At 35.6% G+C, this 13555-nt stretch overlaps 1 protein-coding gene across 7 annotated transcripts in view; it reads left to right on the top strand.

Annotated features, from left to right (window-relative positions):
• The window catches only part of LOC139976942 (uncharacterized), a 179773-nt gene that overhangs the window by 116184 nt on the left and 50034 nt on the right, over positions 1-13555 (top strand). Inside the window, exons 42-48 of one of the 7 annotated variants that reach the window (XR_011796329.1) lie at positions 348-568; positions 664-798; positions 1150-1299; positions 3188-3310; positions 3886-4117; positions 5969-6732; positions 9583-9736. The exons of 2 other annotated variants lie outside the window; for them this stretch is intronic. Coding sequence is in view for 2 of the 5 variants with exons in the window: in XM_071985831.1 (XP_071841932.1) it covers positions 348-568; positions 664-798; positions 1150-1299; positions 3188-3310; positions 3886-4117; positions 5969-6207 (1100 nt within the window). In the remaining 3 variants the exon portion in view is untranslated. Of the gene's footprint in view, positions 1-347; positions 569-663; positions 799-1149; positions 1300-3187; positions 3311-3885; positions 4118-5968; positions 7397-9582; positions 9737-13555 lie in introns of those variants that run through there. 4 more of the 7 variants (XR_011796330.1, XR_011796331.1, XM_071985831.1 and 1 more) reach the window with 4 other exon arrangements.

Here is a 13555-nt window from a genome sequence, read left to right as displayed (position 1 = left end):
AAACAGTGTAGTTCCTTCCCAAATTTTGCATTAATATTTCTATTTTGAATTCATATTAGGTACTAACTTCATGGAACTTTGTAAATGGAATGTATTGCGATGAATGTGCAACTTGTAACCAAACTTTCTGAAGATATCAATTTTACTGGTAAAAATTACAATTGTTTATAGTTTTCGAAGTGCACAGCTCTGCACCTACTGGATGCTCTATGCCTGACAAATGTGTTTTTCAATGCCAATCTAGAATGCATATTAGTCATGGGAGTGAGTGTGCTAATGAGAAACCTGGTTTGAAATCACAATGTGCGACTTTCGTTTCATGTTATTCTTCTTTATTTTTATGTTAGGTAGCGAGCCGCAATGGGAGGAGCAGTCCAATACTCATTATGAGCTGGGTGAGCACAATTGTGTGATTGAGATTCAACGTTTTAGCTGGGAGAAAATTGAAATTCTTGACAAAATAGTCGAAGCCAAGAACATTGTAGTGTATGCTGCTGGACGCTGTGGTCCAACGGACTCCATGTATCTTGATATTGGATATTACTGGGATTTAGTAACTTGTGTAGAGGTGAGTTAAATTCATTGCTGAATGTCGTAATTGAATATTTATATCTGTTATCCTTCCTCTACCGTGACCATCTGCTTATCTTTCTGTTTTCAAAGGTTCCCAAGCGTAACAATGCAAGTTTGCTACATGAACAACCCACAGTGTTTAAAAAAGATGGGAAACCTTTGACCATTTCATTAGATAAATTTGAACCAATGACATGGACTTGCAGTAAAGGAAACAACCCACAGGTATGTTAATGTCAACTGTGAACAGGTCATACATTATTTTAAAACTTTGAATTTGTAAATTTTGAACTGATTAATTATTAAGCCAACTTAATAGGAAAGTTACACATTTCACCCATGTAGCAATAAAAATTAGAAATCATTTAAATTTCTACAGAGTGAAGAATTCTATGTCGTGGTCAATCCTAAAACTTCAAGCATTCAACAATGAGTACTGTAGCTATGCATAAGTTGATTACACATTCAGAGCACCAAATCATATCCATTGTAAAGCAAATGTTTGAACTTAAAATTAGTTAATGCTAGGGAGTTAAAGTGTCGAAGAATGTATTCAGTTCTTTTATTCTACCTCAGGTGATATCCTTTGAAAAAGTTGCCATTAACAAAGGGACTTTTTGCACATTTGTGCTGAACAGAACAGAACCTATGGGAACAGATACTTGCACGTGTCTTTTCAAAGCCGGCCAAGCTCCAAATCTTGAGGACTACACCTTCCTGCTCAAGGTTTGAACTTAATCAAATAGATCCAGCTTAATAATGACGCTTTGATGCGGATTAGTTTTCTGCATTTGTTTGTCATGAAATATTCTATTTTACTAAAACAACAATATTGTGTATCCAACATAGCGAAAAGGATGTTTAAGTTTTGAAGATTATATAATGACTGTTTCAGCTACTTTTTAATTACTGTTTTTTTTTTTTTTAAATTGAACCAGAACGCCAGTTGGCTTATCGTGATTCCTTGCCAATTGATATTTAAATCCCTATCTTTCGTCATTGTTGATTACATTGCAAGGTTCTTTCACTGGATGTGGACCTACCTACTGAATATGTTAACTTACCTTGTTTACAAGCTATTTTAGTGAAAATAAACTTAAGCCCGCCCAACTATAAATATGCATCATATCAACTTGAACCTATGTCACCAAGTACCCACTATCTACCAACACATTAATTCTAAGTATGAATAACTTCTGACTTTCGGTCGCGGAGTTATTAGCATTTGGAGATTTTCACGTTTGACCCCGTGACCTAATTATTATTCATGAGATGAAAACCAAAATCAATAGATTTCATCTACTTACTATGGCGCATCTATGTACTAATTATGACTTTATTCCAACTTGTTGTTGTTCATTTACCGTGTTTCCTAGCTATTTTAGTGAAAATCATGTTAAGCCCCGCTTCCTAATAAATATGCATAATATCAACTTGAACATATTTCAAAATGTACCCGCTATCTACCAACATATTAATACCAAGTATAAATTAATTCTGACTTTTGGTTGCAGAGTTATTAGCATTTGACGATTTTAACGTTTAACCCTGTGACTTCATTATGATTCATGAAATGAGCACCAAAGTCAATAGGGTTCTTCTACTTAGTATGGCGCATCTGTGTACCGAGTATGACTTCAATCCAACTTGCCATTGTTGAGTTATCATGTTTACGAGCCAAGGTCGCCACATACACACACACGCGCAATCACCATCGCATAGATTCCTTTTGCTTTCGTGTAAGGAATAAAAAATGGTAACAAAGAAAGACTAGAGTAGATGTATTTTGTAAAATAGATCACCAAACTGTGTATGTTATGAACTAGTATTGGAAAAGTGCTTTGAAAGAAGTAAATTGATGCATACAATAAACTCAATATGTTCAAGCCGTAGTAATACCCCAGAAAGTACCAACATGTAATTTACATTAATGGGTGATATGGTACATGGGTTATCAGATTTAAGTATAAAATTTTATGAACAATTGTACAGTTCAAATGTCAATAGAAGACAAAGAAAAGTGCAACTAAATCCTCCAAGATATTTCCTAATATAACATATGGTTTAATTAAAGTCATTAATAAGATACAATGTGAATTAGGGATACATAAGATAAGTTCTAGGTCACTGTGGAAGACAATATAGGAACCGGAAGGATTACATTAAACAAGAGCCTGAAAGATCAGTAGTAATATTTCAATGTTTTGAAGAACTTTGTTCAAGATTTTTCGTTTTACTGTGAGGTGTTTGTAACAGGTTGGCAGCAACAGAATGACGAAAGAACGAAAACACGTAGAACCCATTTAAGCTTCCTTTCTGAAAACATTTAAGTAAACCAAATATAATTAGCTCCCTGATCAGGTAAGCAAGACCTCAACTGAAGGTTAAATTTTAACTTATAGTTAAACTCCAAATCAAAGTTAAGATACATACTACTAATTGCAACAATATAAATGTTAACATATCAGGTCAAACAAACATGTATGACCATTTAAAACCGTATTTGGGTATTTGTCTTGTCAGCTGTGCTTGTCAAAAGTGAGAAGTATTGGTGTGGCCCAGAGGTTTGGTGTGGTTTAGAGCTTATACTAATATACTGTTTATTCTTAACTAGGCACCTGACCCTTCAAGTGTTAAACAGCCCAGCACATCAAACAGACAGGACGATGAAAGAGTGGGAACATCCACAGCTGGAATAGAAGCATCAGACCGTGTTGTCACAACTGCTACCCTCCAGGTAAATTTACTCAATCCTGGCTCATGAAATAAATTAGTGACAAGTCAGTGGTGGTAACATTCAGGTAAACTGAGCTACCTTCAATAAGAAAATGACTCCATCAGCTACTAAAGACTGCTCTTAGGCTTATCAGTTGGTAACGTTTAGATATTATGTCATTATAAGTGGAGAGTTGCATGAACTACCAATAAGAACAAGAAAGGTACACAAGGGTTGTTACACAAACATTGATGTCATTTGATTCCATGTTTAGGGAGAGATATATATGAACTACCAACAAGAACATAACGCTACACATGACTGTTACACAAAATATGTTGATAGTGTACAGGTAGCTGTGTTTTTCAGTCACTGTTATCTGTTTGGTTTACTTTATCATAATATAAGTAGAAAAGGTATATTTGAGATGCCAGATATAAATAAAACAGAGACAACATGGTCTGTTACGAAATTAAAGCTTTGATAACAACGCATACCAAAACCGGTTGTTTAATTGCTGAATGGAATGTTTTCTGAGTTAGAGATGCTGTTTTTCTGAAGATGAAATCAAACTATTCTTTTATACTTTCTAAAAGAATTTGTCACAACGTTTTTGTCATGAATGGATCGATGTTAGCAGAACACTTGGAATTGAAGAGGCAACGCTCTCGGACATCCAAAGGCGTATCATGTTTACACGACATCAAGCTTATGAGATGTTAGACACATGGAAGAAATTGAACGGAGAGAAAGCAACTTATAAATTGTTGGGAGAGGCTTTGATAGCAGCTGGTCGAACGGACCTGTACGAAGAGTTTATCCCACAAGGTAAGTAAGAATAATAAGACAGTTTTAAATAATTTAGATGGTATGCAACTTTATAGAAATTAAAAGCAGTGAGAAAATTTGGGTGCAAGTAAATTGTGTTGAAAAAGAGCCAGAAATTGTCCACGTATAAACGGGAGATGGCTCACTAAATCCAATTGTTTTACTATTTATTCGTTCCTCAAAGCCTGAAGAAGTCTCTGTTGCCAATGGAATTATCAATCTTTAAAGATTTACCTGTATACCTACTCATATTCGTAATTTGTAATTAGCAAAGTATATCCCAGTTGTGTAGCTTTCCGAAATTGCATACTTTGGATGTCCTTTTCTTACAATTAAAAAAATTAGCTAAGATGAAAAAGAGCAGGGCTGTAAAATAGAGGTACAGGTAAAACAGGGACATAGTGTAAGAAAAAGAGATGGAAGTTTATAACCATAGTATAGATGCTTGGACAAAGAGTGTGCACGATAAGTATAGACTTAGGGTGCATATTGTATTGAAACAAGATTTAGAGATAGAAGGAGGAACATTCTATAGAAAGAATTGATATTTATCATACTCAGGACAATAAGTGAAAGATTACATCTCCCAAGGAATATGAATAACACAATCAGGTGATCTATAAACTTTGCTCACAATGGACTCTGCAGTGAAAGATTAGAAATGAAAACCAAACTGATTTAAATTGTTATCAAGTTCTTGCAGCGGAGTGATACACCACAATGTTCTCTATATCAGGTCAATGTATAGTGGGCGCCTAGACAATAAGAAAAGAGATCGGTATGCCATATATACAGAGGGATATAAGAATCATGTTGGCATAATACATGCCAGTTATATATTACGCATTCCAACTGAATAGTAATCAATATACAGATAACATCGTTAACGTTTCATAGCTGGATAGCTCTTTAAAAACAAAACTGGCTGAGCTGGCATACTTCCTTCAAGAAGTTTCCTTTTTCAAACTCAACACATGTATAGCGAACTTCATGCTTCAGTCAATCTAATCCATGGCTTCTCAATTACTGAGTGTCAGCTTGGCTGTTGAACATCTTGATTTAAAGCTATATATGTAAATGTCTATTAGTGTAGGAGGTTAACTAGGGAAGCTGATCACCCCAAGTAGTATCTGTTACCACATCAGCACTGACCCTAGCAGCTTCTGACAGTCTTGAATAAATCAGTGTGCTACATACACTGTGCTAATATGGCAGTGATACCTTTTGTTTGCAATGACTGACAAATTTGTTACCCAACACCAAAGTAAAAGTTTCAGGGTTTCAATATATTAAAGTTGTACCATATTGCTTACAACCTAATAATCAATTGTTGGACAATGATTAAGTAGACAAAAGCCATTAGTTAAGTTGAGACAATAGCACTGTAGAGTTAAGTCCAGATTGTTCTTCTGGAAGATTGTATGGAATGTTAAAATTAAGTCAACAGTAATTTGAGTTCAGCTGAGACAAAATGAGGATACCTTGTAAACATGATATTTCAAGAATGGAATTTTTGGGAAAAAATTCATAAGAAGTATGTGGATGATCCCTGTTGATTAGATGAAATCCTACTGTTTCTTCGGAGGTCACATTCCAGTTGATGTCATCAAAGGTCAGAGTCTGAAGACCTTGTAAAAATGTTACCGCATCAAGGATTCTTGAATATATCTCATATTTAGTATGTGGAAGCTTTACATTAGGTACATATGCACTATTGTTGTTATTAGATGTGACAAGATACTCAATTTATCAGAGGTTAAAATTTGAAGACCTTGAAATTATAATATCTGATGAAAATGGAAAATATTTAAGTTCAAAGACTCAACATATATATTATTCCTTTGATTGCAGACTCAGGAGATCAACCAATTAAACTTAAACACAAAAATGAAGATATAGTAAGAAGACGAAGCAAAATCAGCTTGACAACAGAGACAGAAAGAGCGTCAGCTGGTGGAGGAACAGGGCAAAGCACAAGCACCATGAAGTCAAGAGAAAGAGCTTCAGTCGGTGGAGGAAGAGGAAAAAGCCAAATCATCTTAATAATGATATTAATAATTATAATAATTTTATATATCGCATTGTACTAAAGGTCTCAACACTGTACCCTTTACGACAGATAGAGGAAGAGTGTCAGTTGGAAGAAAAAGAGGGCAAAGCACACACGATTCAGTTAAGGAGAACCACCGGAAGAACACCAAGTTGAAGATTCTCACCCATTATCATCTGCTAGTGACGTAGAAAACACACATGTCAGAGAATAGGTGCTTGTAGCAAGATATTTGTTGGCAACAATAGAAGCTTTGAGTATTCTGGAACATCATTTTATTTGGCACATTAGGCCAATGGATATCAGCCCTAGTGACCGGCATTCGGAAGAAGAAGAGCAACATCCTCATCTGATATTGTCTGTACCAAAGAAGGACAGAAAGTGATCAGGAAAACCTCACAGAGATAGTTTGAAAGACGAGGAAGGAACTGTAGAAGATCTTCATCGTCCTATTCCTCAGAGATCAGGGAATGAAGGTGACAGGATGAGAAGAATGTTCTGAAACCACCCCACGTCGCTGTATCTCGGGTGCCTACCTCGGGTATTGCAACTTTCCCCCATTGTTGTGAGTTTGGATATAAATTGAAGCTGAGATGAAGTGAATTAAGAAACAATAAACAAAAGGAGCGTTTGAAAAGTTGTCAGTTTAAACCCTTGCTGGTCTAATCTATGTTTTCGTGTTTGACAATATTAGTGCACCGTTTTCCATTCAAAATGACAAGAAGAAGTTCCGTTATATTATAACTTATATATATATGTGCTTTTCCTCTAAAAATCAGGTCAAACCAGGGGAAATATTACTGTTTCATGTATAAAGTTGACCTTGGCATTTTGTTCTAATTGAAATGGTTGCGGTGGAGCATTTGGAACATAAACAAAAGTCGTAATACAACAACGACATCCTATTGTGATGATTGCCATAAAATCACTGCGTAATCATTGCGTAAATAGTGTCTGATCGAACTGTCCATATTGATTGCATGTTAGATAATAATAATAATGGAAGATAATGGCTATGTGAATCTTTTTACTGGAAATAATTAATAACTCAATGCAGAGGACTACACTTAGCACACATTGATTAACAGAAAATTACGGTAAAGACATCTAACTGTTTCTTTTAAAAAGAGAACCAAGAGTAATACAGAAAGTAATACAGTATTACCTATTGTAATACAGTAATACTTACTGTTGATTTGATGGCACAAAAGTTATAGATTTTGTCACAACGCTCAATTTTTTTAATTGTACATGCATCGTATTTGCCAAGTAGAATTTTACGTCTCATTTATATACCACGTGACAATTATTATCTGAAAACATTTCTTGAAATTTTACCTGCCGAGTAGATTAACTGTATTTTCTACTTTGAGTGGTTTGTCACAAACAGAGGTGTTATGGTTCTCTTAAGTAGCCCCTTTAGTAAAGCTCAAATACAAAATGAAGTGAAAGCCTTAACAATATGTATGAAAAAATAATAATTATATAAGTGAAAGGGTATCAGCATAGATCAATATCTTTAATACTATAATTAAACCAAGCCTAAGGTGAGAAAGGTCCATACAGAACCCTTATACAAACAAGGTCAGTAAGAATATTAAGACAGTTCTAAATCATTTTAGATGATATGTAACTTTATTGAAAATTAAAAACAGTGAGACAAAATGGGTGAAAGTCAATTTTGTTAAAAACAGCTAGTAATTGTCCACATAAAAAACGGGAGATGGCTTCTTATATCAAGTGTCATTGTAGTTTATTCTTTCCTTAGGCATGAAGACGTCTCTGCTGCCATATGGAATTATCAATCCTTAAAACGTGCCTGTATACCTACTCACATTTGTAATTTTTATATAGTGTATGTGTAGCTTCGAAAATTGCATACTTTGGATGTCCTTTTCTTCACCTTTTAAACAAAATAGCTAAGATGAAAAAGGGCAGGGCTGTTAAATTAGAGGTACAGGTAGAGAAAAGATAAAGTGAAAGAATAAGATAAGGAAGCTTATGACCACAGTATAGATGCAGGGACAAAGAGTGTGCATAATAATGATAAAACTTGCTGTGCATACTGTAGAAAAACGAGATTTAGAGATAGATGGAGGATCATTCTATAGAAAGTATTGATATTAATCATACTCTGGACAATAATTGAAAGATTACATCTCTGTAGGTATCTGAACAACACCATCAGGTGATCTAACTTTGCTCACAATCAACTCTGCTGGAGGATCATTCTATAGAAAGTATTGATATTAATCATACTCTGGACAATAATTGAAAGATTACATGTTCCTAGGTATCTGAACAACACCATCAGGTGATCTAACTTTGTTCACAGTCGACTATGCAGGTGCCAGTAGATTGTGAAAGATTAGAAATAAAAACCAAACTTACTTAAATTGTTATCAAGCGATACACCATAATGTTCTCTTTATCAGATTAATGTAAAGTTGGAGCCTAGACAATAAGAATAAAGATCAGAATGCCATACATACAGAGGGATATAAGAATCCTGTTGGCATGATACATGCCAGTTGTATATTAAATATTCAAACTGAATAGTAATCAATATACAAAAAAAAACATCGTGAATGTTGTACAGTATAGCTTGATAGCTCTTAACAAAAAGCTGGCTTCTCTGGCATGTTTACTTCAATAATTTTTCTTTTTCAAACTCAACACATGTGTAGCCAACTTCATGCTGCAGCAAATCTAATTGATGGCTTCTCAATTTACTGAGTGTCAGCTTGGCTGTTGAACATCTCCATCTAGAGGGTTAGGGTTATGGTTAGGGTTATGTTAGGGTTAATGTACATGTCTATTAGTGAAGGAGGTTAACTAGGGAAGCTGATCATCCCAAGTAGTATCTGTTACCACATCAGCACTGACCCTAGGAGCTACTGACAGACTTGAATAAATAAATGTGATACATACACTGTGCTAATTTGGCAGTGATACTTTTGGTCTGCAATGACTGACAAGTTTGGTACCCATCACCAAAGTAAAGGTTTCAGGGTTCCAATATATTTAAGTTGTACCATATTGCTTACAACCTCTATTAATATCAATCAATAATCAATTGTTGGACAATGATAAAGTAGACAAAAGTATAAGTTAAGCTGAGACAATAGCGCTATGGAAGATTGTATGGAATTAACACTTCACCTAACCATAAATAATATTAAAAATGTTTATATCATATCAGCATTAAGGTACTGCAGTTACTTGTCATTTAATAAATCAGGACAAATACTAATTTCATCACCAATTAGAAATGAAGTGTTTTGTGCCTTGTTGGAATTGGTTCTAACATCATCAAGTGTAATGTTGTATGAATAACTATAGTCACTAATTACAACCTTGGTAACTGGAACTTGTATGATATTAACACTTTAGCCTACATTGGTTTATCTTACAGCAGGTGATCACCACTACGAACACAGGTATGGAGATAATTCACAAGAAGGTAGGAGATCAATTGAAGAACCTATCCATCAAGATGAGAGACCATCTGAAGTTGAGAGAACACCGAGGGAGCTCCATGTCGAAAGTGATGGTTTATCAACCTCTTCAGGTTGTGTTTCAAGTGACCACCAAGTCATTTCATTTATGCAAGGTGGGCAAACATTTTCCTTAAGTTTGAAAAATTACCAGACCATAGGTAGCCTATTTTAGTGCAATAAAACTAAACCTGATTAAAAGAGAAAATTTCTTGCCACAGACAAAATGAATCTATGCAGTGGTGATGATGTGTGCGTGTTTGTGTGCATATGGTGGGCTGGGCATGTCTTGGCCTCACAACTGGTGACTTGGGACAAATGAAATTCCTGTCACCGGTTGTTAAACAATAGAGAATAATAGTTATCGGTTGTCCAGACAAAGGGTTAGAATAGAGGCAAATGTTATCACTTGTAGCTAATATAATAGAAAACAAGATTGTGTAAGTGTGTGTGCATGTGTGAAGATGCGCACTTGTTTTGTATTCTTACCGAGGACTTGACCTAAGGAAATGTAAGTCCTCATTTATCCATTCAAAAGAATCACCATGTCCTCAGAAGAATTATTTTGTTCAGGTGTATTGTTAAGGTTAGGTTTCGTTGATTTGAACAATGAAAAAAAAACAATGGGGTTCTCAGTCTGAATGTAAAACACACCTGCATGTGTGTTCATGATGCCTAGCTTGTAAATAGGATATCTCAATAAGGGAAGGTTGCATGGATCTCAGACTTTGTATGCTGAATTGTTGATACTGCATATTAAGTACATGAAGGTCAGCAGAGGTCAACGTCTGAAAACCTTGTACGCATGATATTTGAAGATGGGAATCTTGGATGAATCACATTATAAGTAGATACGAAATATGGGAGTCTCGTCATTTACACGGCATACGTCCATTATCAGTAACAAAACTTATTTCTTAAACCAAATATGACCCTTATCATGTTACCATCATTTGAAACCTGAAGACATCCTTAATTTGATTTTTTATTTATTCAAATAAGTTATTGAGGGGTTTGAGAAGCCGGAGTAGAACCAAAAGAAAGACGAGACTCTTGTCTTTCACATGGTATAGGTCCACTAATGACAACAATTTAACTGATGGTGTTGTGTAAGTAATCAGAACATGGACAATATTTTGATTAAAACCAGAGTAAAGCCAAACGCTGCCTCTTTCAAAGACATGGTATAGAAGTTACTCACAGGCTTAGTTTGCAAGAGGACATAGTTAAGATGAGCAACAGTATATATCTGAAATGGGTATTTTATATATTGCACATTTGTGACATAGAATGGTTTTCTTTCATGCAGGTTCAGCTACTTTGCATATTAGTCAATTTGATGTAAATACTCAGCAAATATATTATTCCTTTGATTGCAGACTTAGGAGATCAAAAGATTAAAATTAAAAACAGAAATGAAGATAGAGAAAGAAATTCAAGCAAATACAACTCAAAGCACAAACATCTTGATGCCAGAGAGACCGAAAGAGTGTCAGTCGGAAGACAAAGAGGACAAAGCAAAATCATGTTGGCGACAGAGACAGAAAGAGCGTCAGTCAGTCAAGGAGGAGGGCAAAGCACAAGCATCATGGAGTCAAGAGAAAGTGCGTCAGCTGGAAGAGGCAGAGGACAAAGCAAATTCAGCTTGACAGAGAGAAAGAACATCAGTTTGAAGAGGGTAAAGCACACACATTTTGAAGACACAGAGAGCAAGAGTGTCAGTCCTAAGAGGGCAAAGCACATACGATTCAGTGATGGAGAACCACCAGAAGAACACCAAGTTTAAGATTCTCATCCGTCATCATCTGCTAGTGATGTAGAAAACACACATATCAGAAAATAGGTACTTGTAGCAAGATTTTTGTTGTCAAAAATAGAAGCTTTGAGTATTCTGGAACATCACCATTGTGCTCCACCCTTGGAATTTTTATTTGGCACATTTAGCCAATAGATATCAGCCCTACTGACTGGCTTACAAAGTCATTGGAGATCTATGCGCAGTGTAGATCCCAGGCAATAGGATCTAGAACTGTATCTACACCTCTGTTAGAACCCTCTGTGTAAACCTATTTTCACAACTAACACATAGATTTAGATATGTTAGCACTTTACAAAGTCACTGGAGATCTATACGCAGTGTAGATCACATTCAATGGAATCCAGAGCTGTATCTACACCTCCATTAGAACTCTCTGTGTAAACCTATTTTCACAACTAGCACATAGATTTAGATATGTTACAGCACTTTACAAAGTCATTGGAGATCTATTCGCAGTGTAGATCACATTCAATGGAACCCAGAGCTGTATCTACACCTCCATTAGAACCCTCTGTGTAAACCTATTTTCACAACTAATACATAGATTTAGATATGTTACAGCACTTTACAAAGTCATTGGAGATCTATTCGCAGTGTAGATTACATGCAATAGGATCCAGAACTGTATCTACACCTCTGTTGGAATCTCTTGCATCAACTTATTTTCACAACTAACACATAGATTTAGATATGTTACAGCACTTTACAAAGTCACTGGAGATCTATACGCAGTGTAGATCACGTTCAATGGAATCCAGAGCTGTATCTACACCTCCATTAGAACCCTCTGCGTCAGCCTACTTTCACAACTAATACATAGATTTAGATATGTTACAGCACTTTACAAAGTCATTGGAGATCTATTCGCAGTGTAGATTACATGCAATAGGATCCAGAACTGTATCTACACCTCTGTTGGAATCTCTTGCATCAACCTATTTTCACAACTAACACATAGATTTAGATATGTTACAGAACTTTACAAAGTCACTGGAGATCTATACGCAGTGTAGATCACATGCAATGGAATCCAGAGCTGTATCTACACTTCCGTTAGAAACCTCTGCGTTAGCCTACTTTCACAACTAGCACATAGACTAAGATATGTTACAGCACTTTACAAAGTCACTGGAGCTCTATACGCAGTGTAGATCACATGTAATAGGATCCAGAACTGTATCTACACCTCTGTTAGAACCCTCTGCGTCAACCTACTTTCACAACTAGCACATAGATTAAGATATGCTACAGCACTTTACAAAGTCATTGGAGATCTATGCGCAGTGTAGATCATATGCAATAAGATCCAGAACTGTATCTTCACCTCTGTTAGAACCCTCTGCGTCAACCTATTTTCAAAACTAGCACAAAGATTTGGATACGTTACAGCACTTTACAAAGTCATTGGAAATATATGTGCAGTGTAGATCACATGCAATAGGATCCAGAACTGTATCTACACCTCTGTTAGAACCCTCTGTGTAAATGCTGAGGATCCCCATCGACAATCGAGTATAGATTAGTAAGAAGAAACATACAAGTAAAGATGGAGTGTATACAATTGATTAAAACAGATGGAGAGATGTTGGAGATATTTCAAAATGTAATTTCAACTTGATGAAGCATTTGCCTTGGTAGATGTAGTACTCATAAATGCAATGACCAACTTGAGACAAGCATTGATGTGGAGTGTAAAGTGTGCATGTTTCACAGTGTTATAAAAAACTAATCCTAAATCTTTGCACAGGTAAATGCCATGTTAAGAAATTGATGTCCCGAGGCAAACTTGTTAGCTTATATGTCTTGATCGTCATATCCATTGCTTATATCCCCATGATTTTGAACATGTCAGGTTTGATATCAGCGTATGCCATTATTAAATGCCGTTATTATGCCATCATTTGCCATTTTTAAAGTTGTGATCTGCACCTTCATTCAACCTCCATTTTGTCTGTTGTCATTTAATACTTGTATATATATATAGTGATACATGAAATTGCTATCGTCACGCCTGTACTGGTCATATTCCACTTTTGAGATACTTGAGGATAAAGAGTCTGATGTGTGATGAA

This window comes from Apostichopus japonicus, chromosome 12 (genome assembly GCF_037975245.1).
Source record: "Apostichopus japonicus isolate 1M-3 chromosome 12, ASM3797524v1, whole genome shotgun sequence".
Taxonomy (NCBI): Eukaryota; Metazoa; Echinodermata; class Holothuroidea; order Aspidochirotida; family Stichopodidae; genus Apostichopus; species Apostichopus japonicus.
Note: the sequence above shows the minus strand (reverse complement) of the source record. Positions and strands in the feature narration are given on the sequence as shown.